The 24,770-nt window shown below is 37.3% G+C and overlaps 1 protein-coding gene across 6 annotated transcripts; it reads left to right on the forward strand.

Annotated features, from left to right (window-relative positions):
• Window positions 1-1,045: 1,045 nt before the first annotated feature.
• SUMO1 (small ubiquitin like modifier 1) lies at window positions 1,046-24,770 on the forward strand. 6 transcript variants are annotated; one of them, XR_011233659.1, is made up of 6 exons: window positions 1,046-1,203; window positions 13,865-13,939; window positions 15,179-15,256; window positions 19,275-19,346; window positions 23,613-23,800; window positions 24,027-24,770. XR_011233659.1 is itself a non-coding variant. In XM_069468621.1 (6 exons), the coding sequence occupies exons 1-5, from the start codon at window positions 1,192-1,194 to the stop codon at window positions 23,679-23,681; spliced, it is 306 nt and encodes a 101-aa protein (XP_069324722.1). In that variant the 5' UTR covers window positions 1,046-1,191; the 3' UTR covers window positions 24,129-24,770. The 6 variants fall into 6 exon arrangements, 5 of the variants coding, with proteins under 5 accessions (XP_069324722.1, XP_069324728.1, XP_069324721.1 ...); XM_069468621.1 differs by having other exon boundaries at window positions 23,613-23,681; window positions 24,129-24,770; XM_069468627.1 differs by having other exon boundaries at window positions 13,868-13,939; window positions 23,613-24,770.

Raw genomic sequence — 24,770 nt, forward strand, 5'->3', positions numbered from 1 at the left:
AAATATTTTCTCCCATTGTTTAGGTCATCTTTTCAACACTAAAGGCAAACATTTAAATTTTGATGAAGTCCAATTTAGCAGTTTTTCTTTGGTTGCCTGTACTTTTGGTATCATGTGCTTTGCCTGTACTTTAAGAAGCCATCATCTAATCCAAGTCATGAAGATTTTTGTCTGTGTTTCCTCTTAAGGGTTTTTTGGCTTTACTTTTGATCCATTTTAAGTTAATTTTGTAGACGTTGTCAGGTAGGAATCCAAAGTTACTTTTTTACACGTGGATGGATGCCCAGTAGTCCTAGTACCAGTTGTTGGAAAGACTGTTCTTTCACCATTGAGTTGTCTTGGCCTTTTTGTTGACGTAAACATTAGGGTTTATTGATTTATTTCTGGATTCTCAATTCTAATCCATTTGTTTATATCCTTATCCTAAATGCTTGTGCTACTAGGGTCGTTGTATTTCAAAGAAGAAACCTTGGGTCATTCTCAAAAACTCAAAGCAGCCAATTCAAGGGTTGGAATTAGCTCCTCTTCTCCCCCAACCCTGAATCCAGAACTTTCAGCAGCGGTCTTTTTCATCAGTAGCCATCAAGATAGTGTCCATCGGGGTTGTTTCTCTGTTGTTTTTAATAAAGGTCATGTGTTTGGCAGGGGCCGCTGGTTAAGCGAAACTGTTAGCTCTAGGTGTTAGAAGCACTGTGATGCAAATCAACATGTTTAGAGAGGGTTGACAAGCAAGGCTGGGAATACACAAAAGAAGTATCTTGGCTCAGTAGTCAGAAACCTGCAAGGTGTCGGAGAGGGAGGAGTCTAGGCTGTCAGTATGGCTCCAAACCTTGAGACAGGCGCCCCGGTCCTCTCTCTCTAGGGCATGGGCTCAGGACTGAAGCACAGGGCCTGGTCTTTGGAGGAGCGGACGAGACCTGTACCTTGCGCGACCACACCAGGGGGTCAAGCAGGCTCTAGAGCCCTTCCGCTTCTGGGCCGCTCCCTCACGTGTTTTCCCGCCTCATCTCTCTTTACTGCTCCATCCCTCCTCCCTGCGCGTAGCGGAAGTGACGTGAGGCGTAGCGGAAGTCCCTGCAGCCGTGGTGTTGTGCTGTGGGGAAGAGAGACGGATTTGTAAACCCCGGAGCGAGGTTCTGCCTACCCGAGGCCGCTGCTGTGCGGAGACCCCCGGGCGAAGCCACCGTCGCCATGTCTGACCAGGTAGCGGGCTGGGAGCCATCTGACGGCGGCGGCCGGGGCTTTGCCCCGCAGATCTGCCAGCCGCTCGGCTGGGGCCGGGGATGGAGGCGCGGGGGAGGGGAGCGCGGAATGGGGGAGGGGGCGGCCGGTGGGGACTGGGCAGGCGAGGGAGGGAAGCGGACTGGGGTCGGAGACTCCCGGGCCTGGCGCGGGGCTCCGGGAGCCGCCTCACCCCTCTGCGGTCTTGCTCATCACCCCCTGTGCCCCAGTGCCTCTGGCCGCGGCCTCCCTCATGTCGTCCCCCCTTCTTTCTCCCGGGTCGACCAGGTGCGGAGCCCCATTTCCACCTCCCTGAAAGAGTCCCTGGAGAACCCGTCCGTCTTCCTCCAGAGGACTGATGGCAGAAGCAGGGCCTTAGGCCCCAGTTATGTAACGGGAGAGAATGCCTGACTGGGAGGCTCCGTCGCCCTGAAAAGCGGCTGGACTCCACTTTTTGCTTCTTCGTAGGGGAGGGCGGGGGTGCGATGAGAGAGACATTGTCCGATGTTGGAAATATAGAAAGTACTGCGTTCGGTTCAGATTGCAGCTAGGGTAGGGCTGCCGCCGCTCTCAGTGTCTTTTTTCCGTATGGGGGTGCAGAGCTGTCGCCTCTTTTGTGTACTTTCCCATTTCTTACTCGGGATTGGTTCATCAACTCTCCAGTTGTAAGAGAGCACTCAGAATAAGCAAGAAACAAAGTAGAACAAAACTGCTAGAGCAACAAAAATCATTTCATCTGGGCATTAACCTGAAGATGACTGATACTTTTGAGGAGACTGATAGGAAAATTTTTATGTAGAGCAGTTGCAGAAACATTTGCAGAAAGCTGCCTGTTACGGCAAAGTGCTTCATCGCAGTGTGAGTATCAGGAATTTACTTGGGATTTGCACTCAATCAAGAGTGATCGATTTTCCTAAGTTTTTCTTTCTCATTCTGTTATAGTTAACCACGTTTCTAGCTAGTTTTTAATTCATAAAGTTTTTGTTTGGTCTTCCTTTTGTTTGTTCAGATGATTTTTACTTTTAAAAATATTTTTGGCCCTTCTGTTTAGTGATAGTTATTCAGAAAACTATTTTTCATTCAATTCCACGATGTACTTGAAGTTTTAAATTTAACACACTTATTCCCTTGGCATTTAACCTAGTTTTGTACAGTTGGTGAGAGCAGGTGAGGTTTTCGTAGATTTGTGCTATTGTACAAAATGTACACTTATATTTTTAAAGTTTAACCATAGTCTACATTAGTTTTAGATGGATCTACTTATTAATAATCTAGATTAATTCCAAAATTGGTATGGGAATGGCATTATAACTAGATAGTTGTTTAGGTGGTTACTAGGGAGGAAAGGATAGATATAAATACTTTCATCAGCCTTTTGTTTTGATGCTCAGAAATGTCTAGGAAGCATTTTGAAATTTACTATGTAGTATGATGAAAGAGCAATATAGCAGAAAGAATTATAAATTGTGGAATTTATTGCCCCAGTTTGAAGTTAGGTCATTTAAGAGATACATGAAAGAATAAAGATCTAGGACACAAACAGATTTTTTTCAGGGGGTCCATAAGGGCAAACTATTTTCATGTTCATACTAGGAGATTATCTTTTCTCTCTCAATTCTTTCATGAGTGTTCAGTGGATTTTTCTAGAAACTAATATGACCTGTGATATCACAACAAATTGAAATGTGTAAGCAGATGTGAAAATCCAGCTGTTTTTATTATGCCAGACATTAAAGAGATTTGCAAAAAATGTAAAACAGTGCCACTTTTCTCATTACTTTTGTTTTGAAAAATATTTTAATAAAAATATGTATTGGCATGTAATGGGTTTATTGGTACTTTAAAATGAACTAATAAATATTTAAAACATTTCTCAGTTTCAATGTTTAATACTGTAAACATCAATATATATAACCAACCTAACAAAAGCTTTATGAGGTTATAAATAATTTTTAAAAGTGTAAGAGTCCTGAGACTAAAAAGTTTGAGAACTGTTGCTCAAGGCTAATTGACCAACATCATTATTATTAATAATAATTAGGACCCAGTACAAGTTCAGTGTTGGGTGCTAAAGATTTAAACAGATAGGAAGCTGAATGCTTAGCCTTAAGAGGTTTGTGAGAGTACGGAATCCCACATCGCTACTGTGTAATATCAGCATGAGACTGAACCACTGTCCCCAAAAGACAACCTTAATTTTAACCAAGTTCTTTTAGAATGATGTATTTTCTGAAATACCTCTCAGAAGGTTATTGTCTAAGATAATAAAATTGAGAAATAACTTCAGGTTAAAACAGGTGAACATGGCCAGTGCAGTGGCTCACACCTGTAATCCTAGTACTCTGGCAAGCCAAGGCCCGAGGATCGCTTGAGCCCAGGAATTCAAGACGAGCCTGAGCAACATAGTGAGAGTCGCTCTCAACAAAAAATAAAAGAAAAATTAGCTGGTGTGGTGGTGCATGCCTGTAATCTCAGCTGCTCTGGAGGCTGAAGCAGAAGGATCACTTGAGCCCAGGAATTTGACTTTGGAGTTAGCTATGACACCGTTGCACTCTAGCCCTGGCAACTTAGCGAGACCTTGTCTCCAAAAAAAAGGGCAGACATTAAATTCACATTAAGACTTCAATTGCTGAGTTCTCCATTGATTAATGAAAAATGATTATTTTTGGAATTTGAGTGAAACACTTTTTTATAATTTTAAGAACTCTAGGATTATTTAGTGGATTGTGGACTGTTATTAAATAATTGTCTAAAACAGGTTCCTAAGCTAAGGGCTCAGAATCCACTGAAATTGTTTTGCGTGTTTTATATTCATGTGTATGTGCGTATGTATATATATATGTAAAATTATTATTTTTTTTAGAGAGTAAGGACCCATAGCTCTCATTAAGGGTACATAACCCCTCACAAAGCTTAAGGAGCCTGCTTTAACCCATAATAGAAATCTGATTGGGTATTCTGCTTTAGCCTAATCTCACCTTGCAGCAAAACAAAGCACTCATATAGAACCAGAAGCTTAATACCAAAGGGGAAAGGTAATTTGTACAAATATTTTCTCTTCTTCCTTTCTTATATTTGGGTTTATAGTGTTTATTTTCTATACTCAAGTCATCAAAGGCAGCTTGGACCTCAGCTCTTCAGTTCAGGTCTGTTAATTGTAACAATTGAATGACTGATTTGCTCTTCCCTAACTGAATCTGTCATAACAAGATTCACTCTCTCCACCTCCATCGAAAAAGAGAGATTGATTGAGTGATTTTGCTTTATCTTTAGTCAAGGATTTGGAAGCATTGTGTAATTCTGATTGTCTGTTTCTGCCTAATAAACTCCCTCGAAATTTGGTAGCTTAAAACAACAGCCTTTTATTTGCTCATAAATCTGCAATTTAGGTGGGGCTCTGTGGGTTGAACTCATCTCTGCTCCTTGGTATGTGGGCCCTAAACTGAGAGGACTCAAATGGCTGGAATCTGGAACAACTGGAGGTAGGGTGGGATGGGGCTGGGCTCTTCATGTAGTCTCAGTGCCTCTCTTGAGTGGTCTCGTCATGTGTTCTCAGCTTGGAGACCCCAGGGTATTCAGACTTACGGCTCAAGGCTCACACAGAGAGAATAAGTGTTCAATGAGAACCTGCCGGGAAATAGGAAGACTCCTAGGACTTAGCTTTGGGAGTCACTTCTCTATTCTCTTGGTCAACCAAAGCATAAGGCCAGCCCAGATTCAAAAGAGAGCATTTATTTAGACTTCATTTCTCAATGGGAGGCGTAACAAAAGAATTTTCAGTTATCTTTAATCTACATTAATTGTTTTTTTCTGCCATAATAGCATTATTCCCTGCAGTGTTCTTTATAGCTCTCTGTTGTTGATGTTTACTGATTTTAGTAACTGTTAGCTTGAGGTAGCAGAAGAATATGATGAACTGGTTGTGTATTAAAATTTATAATTATGTATACTACTATTTATATCATAGACAAGGGATATTAAACTGTAGCTATTAATTGAGCCTGTAGTTAGTGATATGTACCTTAAGCATTCCATGCCCTAAGAGAGGATATGTATTGTCTTCTCTCTGATAGACATGAGGTGCTACTAGTTGCAAACATACAGATTATAATAAAATGCTTCAAAGAAAGCGTTACCTAAACAATATTTAATAGTATTTTGAAAACCAAATATGAAATGTTATGGTTAGAGTACTCATTAAAGTTGAGTAGTTCAGATTTTAAAACTATAAAGCAGTTTTCAAATACATTATGACACACTTTTGCCCCATGGCTATTAGGTATCTCTGTTAGAACTTTTATATGTAGTGTTACAATTATTTACATTATGTGTCTTTATCCATTAGACTGTTGCTTTTGAGAGTCAAGAATCAGGCTTTATTCATCCTTTTTTCCTATAATGCCCAGCACAGTGACTGGATACTTAGTACAAGTTTTTTTTGAAGGAATGAGTGGTCCCATTCATCCATTCAACAAATATTTATTGAATGTCAGTATGTTCTCAGCACCATTCTAGGCCTTAGAATTGGAACGTTGCCTCAAAAACATGAAGCAGCATGTATCTTCCTCCTTCTCTTGAGGTTTTGTTATTGAGGATGGGTTGGTTGCCATGGAATAGTCTTTCTCTTACGATGTTTTTGCATAACTTTTCTTGATCTTTACTTCTATTAGCAATAGACCTGGTAATTTTATCTCCAAGATCGAATCATTTACTTCTTTTGGGACATTGGGATTGTTACAGATAATTTTTTATTAGGACATCTTCAGCCTTCAATTTTGGAATTTTCTGAAATTATTCTATTTCTTTAAAAAGTCATGGGGGGGAAGTTCACACAGATACTATTATTGAGCACTTTAATTTTACAGTTTAAAATCTGGATACTTCCTGCAACATAACTATGTTTTATTTAAACATATGTTATATTTGTTATATTTTTGGCTATTCTTTTTGCATTCTCTGAGCTAAAGAGGATCTGAAGGAAAAGACCTGAAGGAAGGAAGGGTGGAGTCCTGTTTGCTGGTCTCACTATTCTCAATGTCTAGGGCCAGTTATTTTTAAAGGTTTTACTGAAGGTTAATATACCTACAAAAAAGTGTACATGAGAATAAAGCTTGCTGAATTTTCACAAACACAGCCATGCAACCAGCACCCAGATCAAGAGCCACTGTCCTGACTTTTAACACATAGATTAGTTTTGTCTGTTTTTATACAATATAACATTTTATAAGTGTAATCATACAATATGTACTTTTCTGGCTGGCTTCTTGTGCTCAGCACTGTTTAGAGATTTGTCCATTATTGTGTACAGGTATATTATTAAATCTCATTGCTGTCTGTATTGCGTTCCATTTTGTGACTGTACTGTGATTTACTTAACCATTCTGCTTTTTGTTTTTTTTTTGAGACAGAGTCTCACTCTGTTGCGCAGGCTAGAGTGAGTGCCATGGCGTCAGCCTAGCTCACAGCAACCTCAAACTCCTGAGCTCAAGCGATCCTCCTGTCTCAGCCTCCCGAGTCGCTGGGACTACAGGCATGTGCCACCATGCCCGGCTAATTTTTTCTATATATATTTTTAGCTGTCCATATAATTTCTTTCTATTTTTAGTAGAGGTGGGGTCTCGCTCTTGCTCAGGCTGGTCTCGAACTCCTGAGCTCAAACGATCCGCCCACCTCAGCCTCCCAGAGTGCTAGGATTACAGGCGGGAGCTACCGCGCCTGGCCTGCTTTTTGTTTTTTGAGACAGGATCTTGTTCAATAGCCAGGGCTCGAGTGCAGTGGCATCATCGTAGCTCACTGTAACCTCAAACTCTTGGGCTCAAGTGATCCTCCTGCCTCAGCCTCCTGAGTAGCTGGGACTAGAGGCATGTGCCACCATGCCCTACTAATTTTTCTATTTTTTTTGTAGAAATGGGGTCTTGTTTAGGTTGGTCTCACATTTCTGCGCTCAAGCGATCCTCCCACCTTGGCCTTCCAAAGTGCTAGGATTATAGGCGTGCATCACCGCACTTGGCCCCATTCTGTTTTTGATGTACATTGAGGTCGTTTTCTAGGGCCCGTTTTTAACATGTGCCAAACTAATACCTATTTATAGCACTTTCTGTGTCAGTGAGGATTGCTTTTTGGACTGAATAACAGAAAATCTGATGTTGTAGGTTAAAGCAGCATGCTGTTAATTTTTCTCATGAAACAAGTATTAAATAGTAGCTCAGGGCTGGTTAGGCAGCTAGCTCCACAGTGCCTTCATATTCCTTTCTTCTGCATCCTTAATGGCAGTCTTTTACTCTCAGCCTTGTCTCCTTGTGGGCACAAAAAGGCTACTTTGTGTTCCAGGCAGGAGAAAAGGGAGAAGCAAAGGGAATAGTATGTCACCTTATATCTCATTGGCCAGCACTGTGTCTTATGGCCATAAAAGAAGCTGGGAAATACTTTTTTAGCTGAGCAAACTAAGGCTTCCCTTTGTATGGAAGAGGGGAAAATAGATATTGGATAAGTAATTAACTATGTCTGCCATTCCTCCAGATCTGTTTGCTGATAATTTTGGATGTAATCAAGCCAGTTTGTTCCAGGCTTAGCATAGGTCCATAGTCTAGGCTCAAAAAGTACGGTTTACACAACCAGTAAAATGTTCAATTATAATTTTTAGTTCCTGAAAAGCAGTCTGTGCATATATAGTGTTTAACCACCATTTAGGGCTGAATATAAATATTCAGAAGGCCCAGTATGTTGACAGCTTTGACTTAAACCTTCAAGTTATGGAGTTAAATCTGGTCAATTGTATTCCAGATCTATTCCAGATCTCTAGTACTATCTGGTTAGGTTTGAACATAGGCAGATGAAAATGTACATGTATTTTTGTGTTTTTAGAATTGTGGGCCAGGTGCAGGGGCTCATACCTGTAAGCCTAGTACTCTGGGAGGCTGTGGCAGTAGGATTGGTTGAGGCCAGGAATTTGAGACCAGCCTGAGCTAGAGCAAGACCGACCCTATCTCTACCAAAAAAATAGAAAAAATTAGCTACGCACCTATAGTCCCAGCTGCTCAAGAGGCTGATGTAGGAGGATTGCTTGAGCCCAGGAGCTCGAGTCTGCAGTGAGCTAGGATGAGGCCACTGCACTTTAGCCCAGGCAACAGAGTGAGAGTCTGTCTCAAAAGAAAAAAAAAAAAAAAGAATTGTGATAAATCCGTTTCAGTATGAGGGAAATGACTTTATTGTAATTCTGGGTTTTTACCTTTTAATAAGGGTATATCTTAGAATTACCCTAATTAACCCATGTTGAGCTTTCTTTATTAGGAAATAAAAATGAAATAAATTGATATATACAGAATTTTTTTAAACTTTGAATGTATTTTAATGACTTTTTTATTATAGAAAATTTAAATGTACTGTATACATAATGAACCCCACTTAACTCATCTCTTGGCTTATTTTATCTATAGCACCCCACTCCATTCCCTGATGTTATTTTGAAGCCAAATCCCAGACATTGTATCATTTCATCTATAAATACTTTAGTATGTATCTTTAAAAGAGAAGGACATTTTATTTTAACATGCTGATGCTATTATCACATCTTAAAAAAGAACAGATTTTAAATATCATCAGATAAGAGTAAGTGAATTTTTTTTTGTTTTTGGGTTTCCCCAGAATCATTCCTTTTTCAGTAAGAATGAACAATCTTTGTACAGCTTGAACAAGTAATACATTGGGGGTAGTTAAGTGTGATGATACTCTGTCCATGTGACTGAATTGTCAACATACTGATTGCCAGAGTGCTTCTTAGCAAAGGTCTTGTTATTTTGACTTTGAAATGGCACAGTAAAACCCTTCTCATGAATTTTATACATTTGAAAATGAGGACTGTTATATTTCCAATATATTTTCCAGTATAATTCCTTTTCTAGATTCAGCCATCTATTTCCAAGTTGTCTAATCTGTAACTTGGAAAATGGAGTTGATAGTGCATGGTGCCTGGTAAAGTCCTTTACCACTTTATTTATCCGCATTCAGTCTCTGGATGATCCAGACCTGAAAGTTTAGAGATTTTCAGTTCTCTATTTGATCTTGTACATAAACTTACTTTTCTTTCTATCATTAGTTTCTTCTGCTCCAGGGCTGTGTACCCTTTCCAGCTAGATCAACCAGCCTTCTCCGGGATTCTCTTTTCTTTGATGACCTAGTGTCCCAGACCCAGAGCTGAATGCTTTCACTGTTTTGTAACCAGTGTGCCATACCATTTTCTATTGGCTGCTTTTTTTTTTTTTTTTTACAGGGGAGAGAAGGAAAGATAGCATACAAAAGACAGTGAGATCACTGGAGACAAACTTTGGCCTTTTTTGTCCAGGATCATCTTGTTTTCCAGGCTAGTTTGTCAAAGAAAAAAAAAGAGCACATGAAAAACATGATGACTGCATTAAGCAAGCATGAGGCTATTAAGCAAGTGGTACAGACGATCATTACTATAGGGGTTCAGACTCGGGAAGAGATCACCAAAATGGAGTGTCTACGGAAAGTGGAAGCTTATTTTTGGAAATTTCAAATCCAAGTGTTCACACATTCTTATGAAATTGAACTAAATTATCTCTTATTCTCAGCTGTCAATATAAAAAAACTGAAAAGATCTTTGAAATAGTTCATACAGAAGTATGAAGCATGAATAAGATTTTGTGGTATGATACAGAAAATAGTGCTGTCAACTTATTAATTCAACAAGCATTAATTTATTTAACAAATATATTGATTCTCCTCAAAGTGTCAGGCTCTGTGCTTAACCAGAAATATAAAGGATAGTAGAGTAAGCCACGTCAATAAGGAACTCAAATCTGGTAGGAGAGACAGATATGCAAACAAGTGGTTATAGTGGATAAGTTAGCAGTATGGGAACATTGAAGAGAGTGATCAGGGAAATCTTATTGTAGGAATTAATGTCTGAGTGGTCTTGAAAGGGGAGTCGGGTGGGAAAGGGCATTCCAAGCAGAGGGGATCAGCATGTGCGGAGATAGTTGAGATAAGGGTAGAGGGTGCCATGTTCAAGGAATTGTATAATAGATAGTTCATTATGGCTGGAGCATAGGATATTTGCTAATAGAGGTAGGAGAATAAGGTTGAATTTCTAGGCAGGGACCAGCAAATGAAGGACCACTATATGTCAGCTGAGTTTGAATTTAACCCTGAAGATTATGAGCAGATCGGATTGCATTTTAAAAGAGAGATGGCTCTGGTGGCAGTTTGGAGAAATGAAGGGAGCAAGACTGGGGGTGTCAGTTACACTATTGCAGTAATGTTAGTGGGCAACCATGAGTGCCTGATCTAAGGCGGTGGAATGGAAAAAATGTGATGGGCTTGAGAGCCAGTAAGAAATAGAATTGTCAGAATGATGAATGATTAAGTATGAAGTTTAAGAGAGGAAGAGGAGCCAAAGATGACCCCCAAGTTTCTCTTGTTGGCAGCTGAGTGTATGGTAACCATTTATTGTTATTAGGAATCCAGGAGGAATTGTAATTTGTTTTGATTTTGGTTTTTAGAAAGGAGTTAACACTTACAGAGAAGGTAGAGATAAGGCATTTGGTTTTGGACACTTTCACATTGAGGTACCGAAGGGTCATCCAAATGGAGATATTCACACACTTGGATAAATGTGAAACTCAGTATAGTTGTCAGGTTGGAGGGTATGATTGAGTCATTAGTATCTGAGAAGTAGTTGGAATCATGAGTCACCCAGGGAAACAAAAAAGTAGAGGATTGAAGACATGGAATTCAAAGGAAGACCAGCATTTAAGGAAATGGCAGAGATGAAGAGAGAATGAAATGTTGGAAGCCAAAGGTAGAGAGTTTTCAAGGTATAATAGAACTCATCAGTGTCTGTTGTTTTAGAGAGTTAAAGATGAGATTGAAAGTGTCCATTGGTTTTAGCAATAAGGAGTCCAACTGGTAACCATTGGTGAGGACAATGTCAAGGTGGAATGGTGGGGCATAAACCAGATTACAGTAGGTTGAGAGTGAAAGTGAGGATAGCAAGTGCTGGGTACTCTTGTAAGAACTTTGACTTCAAAGAAAAGGTGAGGACAACTACTAGAGAAGTAAGGTCAAGGGGGGAGGGTATTTTTAAGTTGAAAATAAATGCCATAAAAGATACGAGTAAATAGGAGCATTAAAGGAAGTTGTTAATCTCATTTGGAAAGTTAGGAGAGTGCTGTGGTTCCTAGAAGAGTGTTTTATTAATACACTACTGGACTTCAGTTGATCTGTGAGATAGATATCCTTGAGATGACTTCAAGAGAGGTGGAGACAGGATATATATTAATATATATTCCAGATAATGATGGACATATTTGAGGAACAGCAAATAGTCCAGTTTAACAGCATCCTTGAGTTTGCAAATTGGTGAGAGAAAAAGGAGAACTGAGCTTGGTCATGGAAGAACTGAATGCCATGCTGTAGAGTTTGGTTCTAGGCCTTAAATGGTAAGCTATTAATATTTATGCTTTTTGATCTGAGTAGTTATAGGATCAGAGAAGCTGGGCTTCTCTGTAGAAGGAGAGTTCCAGAGCGCTGTGGATGATGGATAGGAGGATGGGGAAGAATTCTTTTGTCCTGAGTGGCCTCTGTAGTTACCCTATCTAGAAAACACAGGAACAAAATTACTCCTGTTGTGCTGATATATTGCTGGGGGCGGGGGTGGAGGGTAGGGGTGGTGGGCTGTCCTTTGTGCTAACTTAGAGCTTCTTACCCCTCTCCTTTCAGTTACAGAGGATTCAGGGATTGGTTGCTTTTTATCTTACTTCACTGCATGGAATAAGCTGTCATTGCCTTCTAGATACTTAAAGAAGAAGCAGCTGTTTACTATAAATATAAATTCATAGAAATGTGGTGAGACTATATTTGAAGACAGTCTTCTAGTTTTCAGGTGAAATACTGTCTTACTAAAGAAGGTTAATTTTACCTGCTGCCATAATATTCAGTAGTCAGCAAATGTTGAAAGCACTGCAGGATGAAAAACAGGCAAGGATTCATTCTAGTGAAGTCAATTCTGTTATCTAAGCATTTCCCTAGACCCTAGCCTGTATTTTTTTTTTTTTTTTTTTGAGACAGAGTCTCACTCTGTTGCCCAGGCTAGAGTGCCATGGTGTCAGCCTAGTTCACAGCAAGCTCAAACTCCTGGGCTCAAGCAATCCTTCTGCCTCAGCCTCCCAAGTAGCTGGGACTACAGGCATGTGCCACCATGCCCAGCTAATTTTTTCTATATATTTTTAGTTGTCCAGCTAATTTCTTTCTATTTTTCAGTAGAGACGGGGTCTCGAACTCCAGAGCTCAAACGATCTGCCTGCCTTGGCCTCCCAGAGTGCTAGGATTACAGGCGTGAGCCACTGCGCCCGGCCTGTTCTGTTAATTTTTGAACTTAGAAAATGTAGCAGTTCTAAGTTTCTAGCATGAGATATACAGGTAATGGCTTTGTTATTTTACTTATTGTATTATAAAATACAATGTGGTTAGTTATAGTCTTTTCAAGTATGGATTAAGTGTTTGAAATTATTATGAGCAAAAAATAATAAAACTATATATTTAAGTAAGTGGATAAATTGGTGGCCAAACTAAGGTGTGGCACATGGGAGGAAAAGCTATTTTTATCACAGTACTGGTGAAATTTTCCAAGGTGTATCCCCTTTTCTAATAATGGTTTGCTTATTATTGAGATACTTCTTGGTGAAGTTGTTTCAACTAATTTATTCTATAATAATAACTTCATTTTCTTTTCAATATCTCTCTTTTCTTGTCTTCCTGTTTTTTTTTCCCCCAAAGGTAAGGTCTTGCTATGTTGCCTTGAACTCCTGGGCTCAAACCATCCTCCTGCCTCTAGCCTCCCAAGTATTTTATCTTCCTATTTTTGTCTCCTCTTTCCTTTTCCTGCTTACCCTGTTTGTGGTTTTTTTCCTAATTCCAGTCCAATTCTGTTATTTTTTTTTTCAGCCAAGTCTTATCTTCTGAACTTAGATTTAATGCTTCAGACAGTCTAAAATAATAGATAACATAAAACTGATTTAACTCCAGAGTACATTAGGCCAATACTCTCCTATGTGATTTTTTTCCTAAGTAGCCTTTGCTTATGCAAATATGATTAATTTACATTTCTTAGTGCAGTTTTGTGGTTGGAATAAACGCCTTGTGATGGGCTGTGAGAAAATAATCTTGGATTCAGAATATTTGGCTAAGAATTCATAGAGAATGAACTCCTTCTGGCTGATAAGAATTGACTGCAGGGCAGTGGTTTCCTAGTTGTTTCTCTAGCCAAGCACCATGATCATCCCCTGGTAACTTGTTGGAGACAAATTCTTAGTCCCACTCTAGACCTCCTGAATAAAAAACTGGGGCTAGGGCCCAGCAGTTTGTTTAACAAGTCCTTCAGGTGATTGTCATGCATGGTAAAGTTTTAGACCATTACAGTGGGATATTATAATAAAAAAGACTCTTTTATTGATTTCTAGTGTACAGGTATTTGGGACAGTAATTGACTTAGGACTTTTTTTGCTTAATTGACTGGCAGAGAATATAAATGCTCTTTGTATTCTCAGGTGCAGATTTTGTACCCTGCATGAAGGTAGTGGATACTCGGGAGGAACTTTTTTCTTGAAACTTACTTTTCTTTCAGGAGGCAAAACCTTCAACCGAGGACTTGGGGGATAAGAAGGAAGGAGAATACATTAAACTCAAAGTCATTGGACAGGTGAGTTTCATTGTTTTTCTCCTTTGACTCTCTTACAATGTGTGAATAATTTCTCACAGGAAAAATTATGATTTAAGTAAGGTAAATTATTTTAAAATGACATTTTTGCTTACTATATGCATCTGTTGGAAGTAGAAGAGGTTGATCCTATTTTCTTAAGTACTCTGCTAGGCAGTTTTATATCACCTTAATTTCTCCAAATAGAAACTTTTTCTTGGTTAGCATGCTTCAGGGGAAAATACAGTGACTACTACTGGTAATTGTTAAGCTAAGGCCAACCTTCAGTAAGGGCCTGTCAGCCCTTTTCCTGATCTTGTTTCCTTTCCTGGCCCCTCATTTCCTTGGACTGTTGTCTGTGTATTATTGATTCTTTCTGAGGTGTTAATTAAGATTAGCTGAAAACTGTTGGAGGAATGAATCTTCATAGTTACATGGGTGTGTTTAAGGATAAAAGACAATTGGTGGAATGGTGGACTCTCACCATCCAAGTGTGTGAGAGTACCATTTCTCCCAATTCTCCCAAACATGGGATATTAACAGTCTTTAAATTTTGTTCCAATATGATAGGTAAAACATTTTTGTTTATTTTGCATTTACCTGATTATCAAGGTATAATTTTTTGTCTGCTATATTTATATTCCTCTATTAATTGCATGTTCATATGCTTTTCCCATTTTTCTGTGATTATCTTATTTAAATTTTTTTATTAAGATATAATTCACATTCTACAAAATTTACCATTTTAAAGTGTATAATTTAGTGGCTTTAGTATTCACAAAGCTGTGCAGTCATCACCACTATCTAATTCTAGGACATTTTCATCACACCAAAAAGACATCCAGAACCCATAACCGCTCTTCTACTTTCTATCTCTGTGGATTTATCTATTCTGAACATGTCATATAAATGGAATCATCTTTTATTTTGACAACACAGTGGCCATGCAGTAATGAAGGAATGCATTCTTTGACATACATACTTATACTGATCATTTTAACATGTAAGACAGATATTCTTTGTTTATTACATTTCTTTTGCAATGAGTTTAAAGCATTTGAGGATGATTAGTGTGTTTTAATAAAACCTATCAGGAATGCTAAAAAGAATATTTTGGTGGAAAAATATAGGTGACAAGGTTTATATTTCTATTTGTACCATATATGTAATGAAATAATTTGGTTTAAGCAAAGCAAATAGTTTATACAAAGAGGGATAATTTTTTTTCTTTTATCTCCTTAGGATAGCAGTGAGATTCACTTCAAAGTGAAAATGACAACACATCTCAAGAAACTCAAAGAATCATACTGTCAAAGACAGGTTTGTATGTTATGGTATTACATACAATGCTTTGTCATTAATTTTTCTTTTATGGAAGATTGTCAAAAGAAAAATCCTGTCTTACTACTTTCACCATTAGCAACTCAACAAACATACTCTCATTTCATCACTTCTTATACCATGTTTAATTGCCTTTTTTGTCTTGTGGCCCCTTTCAAAGTTTGTATTGATAAGATGTGGAACTAGTTTGAAAAGAAACTCAGAGTTGAAAAGACAGCTCAAATGAATTTTTCTATCTCAATGGCTTACCAGTGTATATAACAACAAAGGCAAGTAATTTTTGGTGATCACTGAAATTTTCCTGTATTTCTAACCATGGGTGTTTAGCCATGTATTAAATTTAAGTACTAATGTTAGTATATTATTTTTATACATAGTACTACACATTGCTGCTATTTGCATTTCATATTTTCAACATCAAAAAATTTTCTTTTTAAAAAAATTCATATATAAGTCCGGTTAATTTATAAATACCAAATCCTCACAGATTCTGGCCTTCATAAGCTAGATTATTAGATCAATAGATAATTCCATTAACCCACGTGGTTCAAATTTGGGTTCTATCACTGTCTGGCTGTATGACTTTGGGCAAGTTATTTAACCTTTATGTGCCCTGTTTCTCCATTAGTAAAATGAGAATTTTATAGGGCCACCTCATGAAGATGAAATGAGATAGCCTACATAAAGTTCTTAATGTGGTACCTAAAAATGCTGAATAAATGTTACCCGTTACTATCATTATTAATAAAATAGAATTTTTTTTTTTTGAGATAGAGTCTTACTCTGTCACCCTGGTTAGAATGCAGTGGCATCGTTATAGGTCACTGCAACCTCAAACTCCTGGGCTCAAGCAATCCTCCTGCTTCAGCCTCCCAGGTAGCTGGGACTACAGGTGTGTGCCACCATGCCCGGCTAAGTTTTCTATTTTTTGTAGAGACGGGGTCTTGCTCTCTTGCTCAGGCTGCTCTTGAACTCCTGAGCTCAAATGATCCTCCTGTCTTGGCCTCCCGGAGTGCTAGGTTTCCAGGTGGGAGCCACCGAGCCCAGCCAATAAAATAGATTTTTAAAATAAATGTAATTGGAATTAATATTTAAAATTTATATTTAATATAAATTAATATTTAATTATTTAATGTAATTTATGTAATTGGAATTAATATTTAAAATTAATTAATTTTCCTCAATAATCAATTCCTTGATCAATAGGATGAAAAGACTATATGACTTTTCTTCAGAGTTGTGGGGATTAAATGACAATGTATCTTAAGTACCTATAGCATAGTGTACATAATGAGTATTCAGTAAATGTTCCTTTCCCCTGGTGAATTTCGTCTCAATTTTAGCATTCATCAAAATTCTTACGTATGTGAAGTAGTTGAACCCCAATTAATGAGATTTTACTGGCCGGGTGTGGTGGCTCACGCCTGGAATCCTAGCACTCTGGGAGGCTGAGGCAGGAGGATCGCTCAAGGTCAGGAGTTTGAGACTAGCCTGAGCAAGAGCGAGACCCCGTCTCTACTAAAAATGGAAAGAAATTATCCAGGCCAGGCGTGGTGGCTTGCGCCTGTAATCCTAGCACTTGGGAGGCAGAGGTGGGTGGATCGTTCGAGCTCAGGAGTTTGAGACCAGCCTGAGCAAGAGCAAGACCCCATCTCTACTAAAAATAGAAAGAAGTTAGCTGGACAACTAAAAACATATATAGAAAAAATTAGCCAGGCATGGTGGCGCATGCCTGTAGTCCCAGTTAATTGGGAGGCTGAGACAGGAGGATTGCTTAAGCCCAGGAGTTTGAGGCTGCTGTGAGCTAGGCTGATGCCATGGCACTCTAGCCTGGGCAACAGAGTGAGACTCTGTCTCAAAAACAAACAAACAAACAAAAAAACCAAAGCTAAAGTGAAAACTAAACTTTAACCTGTGATTGAAGGTGTTGGGTTTTTGGAAATAATTAAAATATGGCATCAGTTTAGAATCATTTCCAAGTTTCTTTTTTATGTTTCATAGTACACTTTACAGTCTTTAGAAGAACTTTTTTAATACTTAGTTCACAGAGGCTTGATAATTTTTTTCCTGAAGATTTAATGGTATACAAAGAACAGGAAACTTAATTTATCTGAACTATGCAATACTTATAAAAGATTGAAAAGTATATAAACTAAATATTTATTGGATCATTTTACCAGTTTTATTTTATTGATTGGTTTCTATAGAAACTTTTTTTGATCCCAGTACAAGATAATATCTTTTTTTAAAAAAATCCTGTAAACCAAAGAATATCCTGCCTTTTGTCAGTTATGTTTATTTTATTATTTAATACAATCTTGGAAAGAATTTAAATCAAATGAAGGGTAAGTTTGCATGTACTTATATAGTATAGTACATATTGAAAAATAGTTTCAATTTCTTTGGCTGCTTTTGGGACAGAGTTTACCCACAGTGAAAGTGTTAATATATTAGATACTGAGCAAAACTTCATAATACAGTAAGCCCTCAATGTCAATAGATTCTTGGAAATTGCAACTTTAAGCAAAACAGTGTACATCAGGTCCTTGAATAACATCATTTTGTTATAGCATTGGTGAGGAAAAAAATGGTTTCAGTATACGTTGTTTTGCTTAAAGTTGCAGTTTCTACGAACCTATTTATATTAAGTGAAGCCTTACTATACATTTTGGTTTAGTAAATGATTCTTTTTTTTTTTTTTTTTTTTTTTTTTTTTGAGACAGAGTCTCACTCTGTTGCCCAGGCTAGAGCCTAGCTCACAGCAACCTCAAACTCCTGAGCTCAAGCGATCCTCCTGTCTCAGCCTCCCGAGTAGCTGGGACTACAGGCATGCGCCACCATGCCCGGCTAATTTTTTCTATATATATTTTTAGCTGTCCATATAATTTCTTTCTATTTTTAGTAGAGGTGGGGTCTCGCTCTTGCTCAGGCTGGTCTCGAACTCCTGAGCTCAAACGATCCGCCCACCTCGGCCTCCCAGAGTGCTAGGATTACAGGCGTGAGCCACCGCGCCCGGCCATAGTAAATGATTCTTGATTTGTACTTAACTGAAGTTATTCCCCTTTAAATGAGTCATCACCTGCAACCCTCCCACCGCCTTTTTTTTAGAGACAAGATCTCTCTGTGTCGCCCAGGCAGGAGTGCAGTGGTACAATCATAGCTTACCATAACCTCAAACTCTTGGGCTCAAGCAGTCCTCCCACCTCAGCCACCACACCTGGCTAATTTTTAAGTTTTTTGTACAGATGGGAAAAAAAAAAAACTATGTTGCCCAGGGTGGTTTCAAATTCCTAGTCTCAAGCAATGCCTCCCAAAGTGCTGGGATTATAGGTGTGAGCCACTGTGCCCAACCCATCTGTTTCCTTTTAGCTGTCATTGTTGAATAGTGATTAGAGAAATATATACTAGTATGTTCTATAATATTTATGGTGCTATCTATCCCATCCCTGCTTATCTGGCTGGCTTTTGTGCTTTACCAAATTTTATAATCTGTTAAAAACTAATTTGCTTGTGTAGTTGGAAGCCAGTGAGAGTGCTCGTTCAATTTATGGTTTTAACTTTTATGCTAGCCCACAGATTTAGGGGGGAAATGAATCGAATAGCAGTCAAGAGTGCACAGGCTTAGAATTAGGTTTGGGCTTAAATTCTTGGCTAGCTGTTTAGATTCCTTAGCTGTAAAATGAAGATAAGGTGATACCTACCTTCCAGTGTTGTGCTAAACATTTATGATTATGTGTGTAAAGTACTTGGTATAGTAAAGGCCTAGCAAATAGTTGGTACCCAATATATTATTATGATGTTTATGACAGAATTAGCTATCTAGTTTTATGTTCTAGGCCTTTAAAGCCTTTCATGCTTGCTTTTTGTGCATTCAAGTTCCTAGTTCCTGTTATATCTTGTAAGATTTGTATACGTGTGTTGGTGTGTGTGTGTGTGTGTGTGTGTATGTGTATACATATATATATGTATAATATATATATATTTTTTATCTTTTTAGGGAGTTCCAATGAATTCACTCAGGTTTCTCTTTGAAGGTCAGAGAATTGCTGATAATCATACTCCAAAAGAAGTGAGTATAATTTTTTCCTGCGCCAAGAAAAATTTTAAATTCTCCTTTGAACTATTTTGTTCACTCATATTAAACTCTCTTTTTCTTCAATATTTTCTGATTTAAGTGGTATATCATTTGTCAGAAAAAATAATGTTTTGGGTTGAACTTCCCATATATTACCTTTAAAAGTACCAATATAAAGGGAGGTAGAAACTGGGAATTGAGTACTGAAATTGTCATAAAGCACCTGCTACATCTTTTTTGAAGGTGGACAAATGTCCCTAAATTCAGCAGCTTTTTGGTACACTTTCATGATGATAGGGACTTTATTGGTTCAATTTTGATTTATGACCCATTTTGAGAATGTTAATACAGAAGCTTAGTGTATATTAATATAATAATATTTGGTTCTGTCATCTTGTTTTATACTTTTAAAAAAAATGCTTCTGTGTCTTCATTTAATTGTTTTGTTGTATGGACTATTTTCTTTGCTTATATATCCCCCCACCCTGGTATCTCAAAGTAAGGTAGGGGGTGGTGTGTGTGTGTGTGTGTGTGTGTGCGCGCGCTATACATAGATTCTTCCCTCTATATACAAAATGACATTTCTGATATTTTTGATAGAACAAAAGCATGGTTATTTTTTATTTTAAAAACATTTCAAACTTACTGAGTTGTGAGAATAGTACAGTATTCTCCTGTATACCTGTTTCCTAGATTGACCAATTAAGATTGTGTACCAGTTGTTTCATCACTATATACACGTATTATCATTTATTGCTAAACTATTTGAGATTAAGTTGCAGATACTCATGACCTTTTACCCCTGAATATTTTAGTGTGCTATCTCCTAAGAGCCATAGTTCAATGATTAAATTTAGGCGATTTAACATTGATACAGTATTATTATTGAATATGCAATTAAAATAGATTTTGCCATTTGTCCTAATAAGATCCTTTATAGCCATTTTTTTGCCTTACCCATCCAGGATATGCATTCTAATGAGTTGTCATGCCTCCTTAACCTGCTTTAATCTGTAACAGTTCCTCAGTCTTTTTATCACACTGATGGTTTTTAAAGAGTACAGGCTGGTTTTGTTTTTTTTTTTTTTTTTTTTTTTTTTTTTTAGAAAGTCCTTCAATTTGGGTTTGCCTGTTTCCTCTTGATTAGATTAAGTTTTGTCTTTTTGGTGGGGTAGCATGGATTGAAGCTGTATATATCTGAGTGTATCACATCTGGAGGTACATGATGTCTGTCTGTCCCATTATAGTTAATGTTAACTTTGGTCACTTAGTTAAGGTGGTAACGGCCAGATTTATCCACTACAAGGTTATAATGTTCCCTTGTAATTAATAAGTTATCTTTGGGGTGATGCTTTGTAACTGTATGGATATCCTTTCCTTCTTTAGATATTGGCCATGTAGGGGCCACTTTAAATTGGCATCTGTGTTGTTTTTGACAATTCTCCATATTTTTAAAAGTTTTTATTTTGAAATCATTTTTATCTTACAGAAAGTCTGTGAGAATAGTACAGAAAATTCCCATATACTTTCCTCCAGCTAGATTCACCTATTTTTTAATATTTTGCTACCTTTACTTGATTATTCTCTCTCTATGTGTGTGTATGTATGCATGTATGTATGTATATATTTTTTCCCTCTCACCCATCCCCAAACCATTTGGGAAGTGGGTAGTGTACATCATAACCATTTACTGCTTAATATTTTGTGTGTATTTCCTAAGACAGTATTTTTTTATATATAACTGTAGTACTTTTAATCAATTTCAGGAAATTTAATACCATTAGAATACTTTTAATCTACAACCTAATTTTGTCATTTGTCCCAATTATGTCATTAATAACAAATTTTCTCCATCACAGGATCCAGTTCAGTATCACATACATTATTGTGCTGTCTATTTACTTTTAATTTGGAATAGTTCCTCAGCCTTTGTCTTTCATGACGTTGACATTTTTAAAGAATACAGACCAATTATTTTCTAAAAAGTCCCTCATTTTGGGCTTGTCTATTTCCTCATTACTAAATTCAGGTTATGTATTTTTGGCTGGAATACTACATAAATGGATGTCTTTCTTAGGTTGTAATATCTGGAGCACCTGAAGTTCCTTATTGGTGTGTTAATTTTGATCACTTAGTTTAAGTGTTGTCTTTTTTCCTACTGTGTAGTTACTATTTTTCCTGTTATAATTAAGTAATCTGTGGGACATACTTTGGAACTATTGTAAATAACCTCTTTCTCATCAAAAGTTTTCCCTAGATTTAGCATCCCCCGCTTTCTTGAGCACTTACTTTCTGACATAATAAAATGTTCCAAACTCATCTTGTACTTTCCTTGTCCTAACTTAGCATAATCTCTGGCACCCAGTAGATACTTAACATGTTTTACTGACACTTTTCCTCACTATAATTAAGAGATTATCTTTTCAGAGAAATGTTGGGGCAATGGGGGAGAGTAGGCATTTAGAGAGTGACCTCCTTGTGCTATTTGTTCACTTGTCTCTACTGATGTACTTGTTGGAGCTTGTTGCTTCACATTCTCTATAGCTTGAGGACACATGCTATCTTCCTGATTTGAAGCTTCCTTATAACATTTGGAATTTTATTTCTTGCAGCATTTATCAAGCCGTATGTGTAATTAAAATTAAGTTTTAAAAGCATCTTTAATAGTATTTTAATATTCATATATGTGCCACAGTCAGGATAGCTTAACACTAGAGCTGATCTGATCACTTTAAAATCCTAAATCCACATAATTCTGTTATTTTTAGATTTTTTTTTTTTTTGTTGTTGAGACAGAGTCTCACTTTGTTGCCCAGGCTAGAGTGAGTGCCGTGGCGTCAGCTTAGCTCACAGCAACCTCAGACTCCTCGGCTTAAGCGATCCTACTGCCTCAGCCTCCCGAGTAGCTGGGACTACAGGCATGTGCCACTATGCCCGGCTAATTTTTCTATATATATTTTTAGGTGTCCGTATAATTTCTTTCTATTTTTAGTAGAGACGGGGTCTCGCTCTTGCTCAGGCTGGTCTTGAACTCCTGACCTTGAGCGATCTACCCGCGTCGGCCTCCCAGAGTGCTAGGATTACAGGCGTGAGCCACCGCGCCCGGCCTATTTTTAGATTTTTTTTTAGCATATCTTAATTCTCATATTTATAATTCTGCCCCAAAATGTCATCTATAAAATACAAAACTTTTCTCATTGGAAGAGATTACTGATCTTAGACTTCCCTTTAAAATTTTATTTTCCATTTGTTTTTGTGATCCATTGTAGTTTTCAGTGGAAACAATGCCAGTTTTTGTTTTTAGTCTGCCTATTACAATGCTTCTCTACCCTGGCTGCATACCAGAATCAACAGATTCAGTCTTGTTCTCACTGAGGGTAACACCTGATTTCTGTGTGATACCATGTCCCCTTACATACTGTCTTTTCTTTTCTGATAGTTAAAAGTAATAAAAATTCAAACTAGCAAAGCAAATAAAATGGAAAATAATGTACCCTGAGTAGCTCTGTATTTTCATTTCTCAGCGGCAATCATTAATAGAATAGTGAAAAAAATTCCAGAATATTTCAGTGCATATAAAGCACATCAAAAAATAAAAAGATAATTGCTCATACTTAATATTCTGTAAAAGGCATTTTAGAAGACCTCTTTTTTTTTTCTGTAAGAATTAAAGAAGGGATGGACTGAAAAGTCTAGCTTATAAAACTAGAGCTATTGAATAAGAATAGATGTATAGATAAGTTTTCTGCTTTGAGAGTGGTCACTGTCAAAGAAAATGATAGTTATATGTTAGAAGGAATTGAAGAAGACAAATGAACCCTTGGGCAGTATTTTTCTGACTAAAACCACATATATTTTAAAGTGAAATCAAGTTTTTTGAAAGAAATGAGATTCTATCAAGTAATTACATCTAAAAGTAAAATGCTTTTTATAAAATATGTCATCAAACTATATTTAAACTATTAAATACATGTTTTGTTTTAATATACTTGTCAAAAGCATTTCAGTTTTATGTAGTGAATAAACTGGGAAGTGAAATTGACTCAGGAAAGCAAGATGAATAACTGGATAGACATAGAATCAGGAAAAAAGACATACCTCTATGTTCTTTAAATTGAAGGAGATAGGATTCTTAATCTTAAAGGAGTGTAACTGTGGATCTTGTATCTTTTTGCACTTTAAATTGGTGGCCACAATTGCAGTCAATTTTAAAATAGTGTTTTTATATTCTACTACTGACATTTTTTTTTTCTGTTACAGCTGGGAATGGAGGAAGAAGATGTGATTGAAGTTTATCAGGAACAAACGGGGGGTCATTCAACAGTTTAGATACTCTTTTAATTTTTTTCTTTTCCTTCAATCCTTTTTTATTTTTAAAAATAGTTCTTTTGTAATGTGGTGTTCAAAACGGAATTGAAAACTGGCACCCCATCTCTTTAAAACATCTGGTAATTTGAATTCTAGTGCTCATTATTCATTATCGTTTGTTTTCATTGTGCTGATTTTTGGTGATCAAGCCTCAGTCCCCTTCATATTGCCCACTCCTTTTTAAAAATTACATGTGTGCACAGAGAGGCCACTGTTTTCAAGACTGTGCATTTTCAGGCTTGTGATAAATAAGATCGACCAATGCAGGTGTTCATAATGACTTTCCAATTGGCCCTGAAGTTCTAGCATGTGATTGCTTCACTCCTGGACTGTGACTTTCAGTGGGAGATGGAAGTTTTTCAGAGAACTGAACTGTGGAAAAATGACCTTTCCTTAACATGAAGCTACTTTTCAAATTTGAGGGTCTGGACCAAAAGAAGAGGAATATCCAAGTTGGAGTCAAGATGACAGATAAGGTGAGAGTAATGACTAACTCCAAAGATGGCTTCACTGAAGAGAAGGCATTTTAAGATTTTTAAAAAATCTTGTCAGAAGATCCCAGAAAAGTTCTAATTTTCATTAGCAATTAATAAAATTATTCATGCAGAAGTGTATACAATAGAACACTGCTCTTTTTGATTTTATTTGTACTTTTTGGCCTGGGATATGGGTTTTAAATGGACATTGTCTGTACCAGCTTCATTAAAATAAACAATATTTGTAAAAATCATACTAATGCTCATTTTATTTTAATTGTATAGGAAGTAAAAAGAAAATGCCTAAAATAAGGTTTTCTTGCAGAATACTGGAAATTGTTTACACATGGTACAATTTTTTTCTTCATTACTGTACAGTGATGATGTTAATGACTTTGAAGCACTGAAGTTACTGAAGTGCCTTCTGAATCAAGGATTTAATTAAGGCCACAATACCTTTTTAAATACTCAGTGTTGTGTTTTTTAAAAACTTGATATTCCTGTATGGTGCATATATATGATACAGTTACCCAATCATGTTGAATAAATGGGCATGCAAAAAATTCTTAATTGA

Source organism: Eulemur rufifrons, chromosome 1 (assembly GCF_041146395.1).
Source record: "Eulemur rufifrons isolate Redbay chromosome 1, OSU_ERuf_1, whole genome shotgun sequence".
In the NCBI taxonomy this organism is placed as follows: Eukaryota; Metazoa; Chordata; class Mammalia; order Primates; family Lemuridae; genus Eulemur; species Eulemur rufifrons.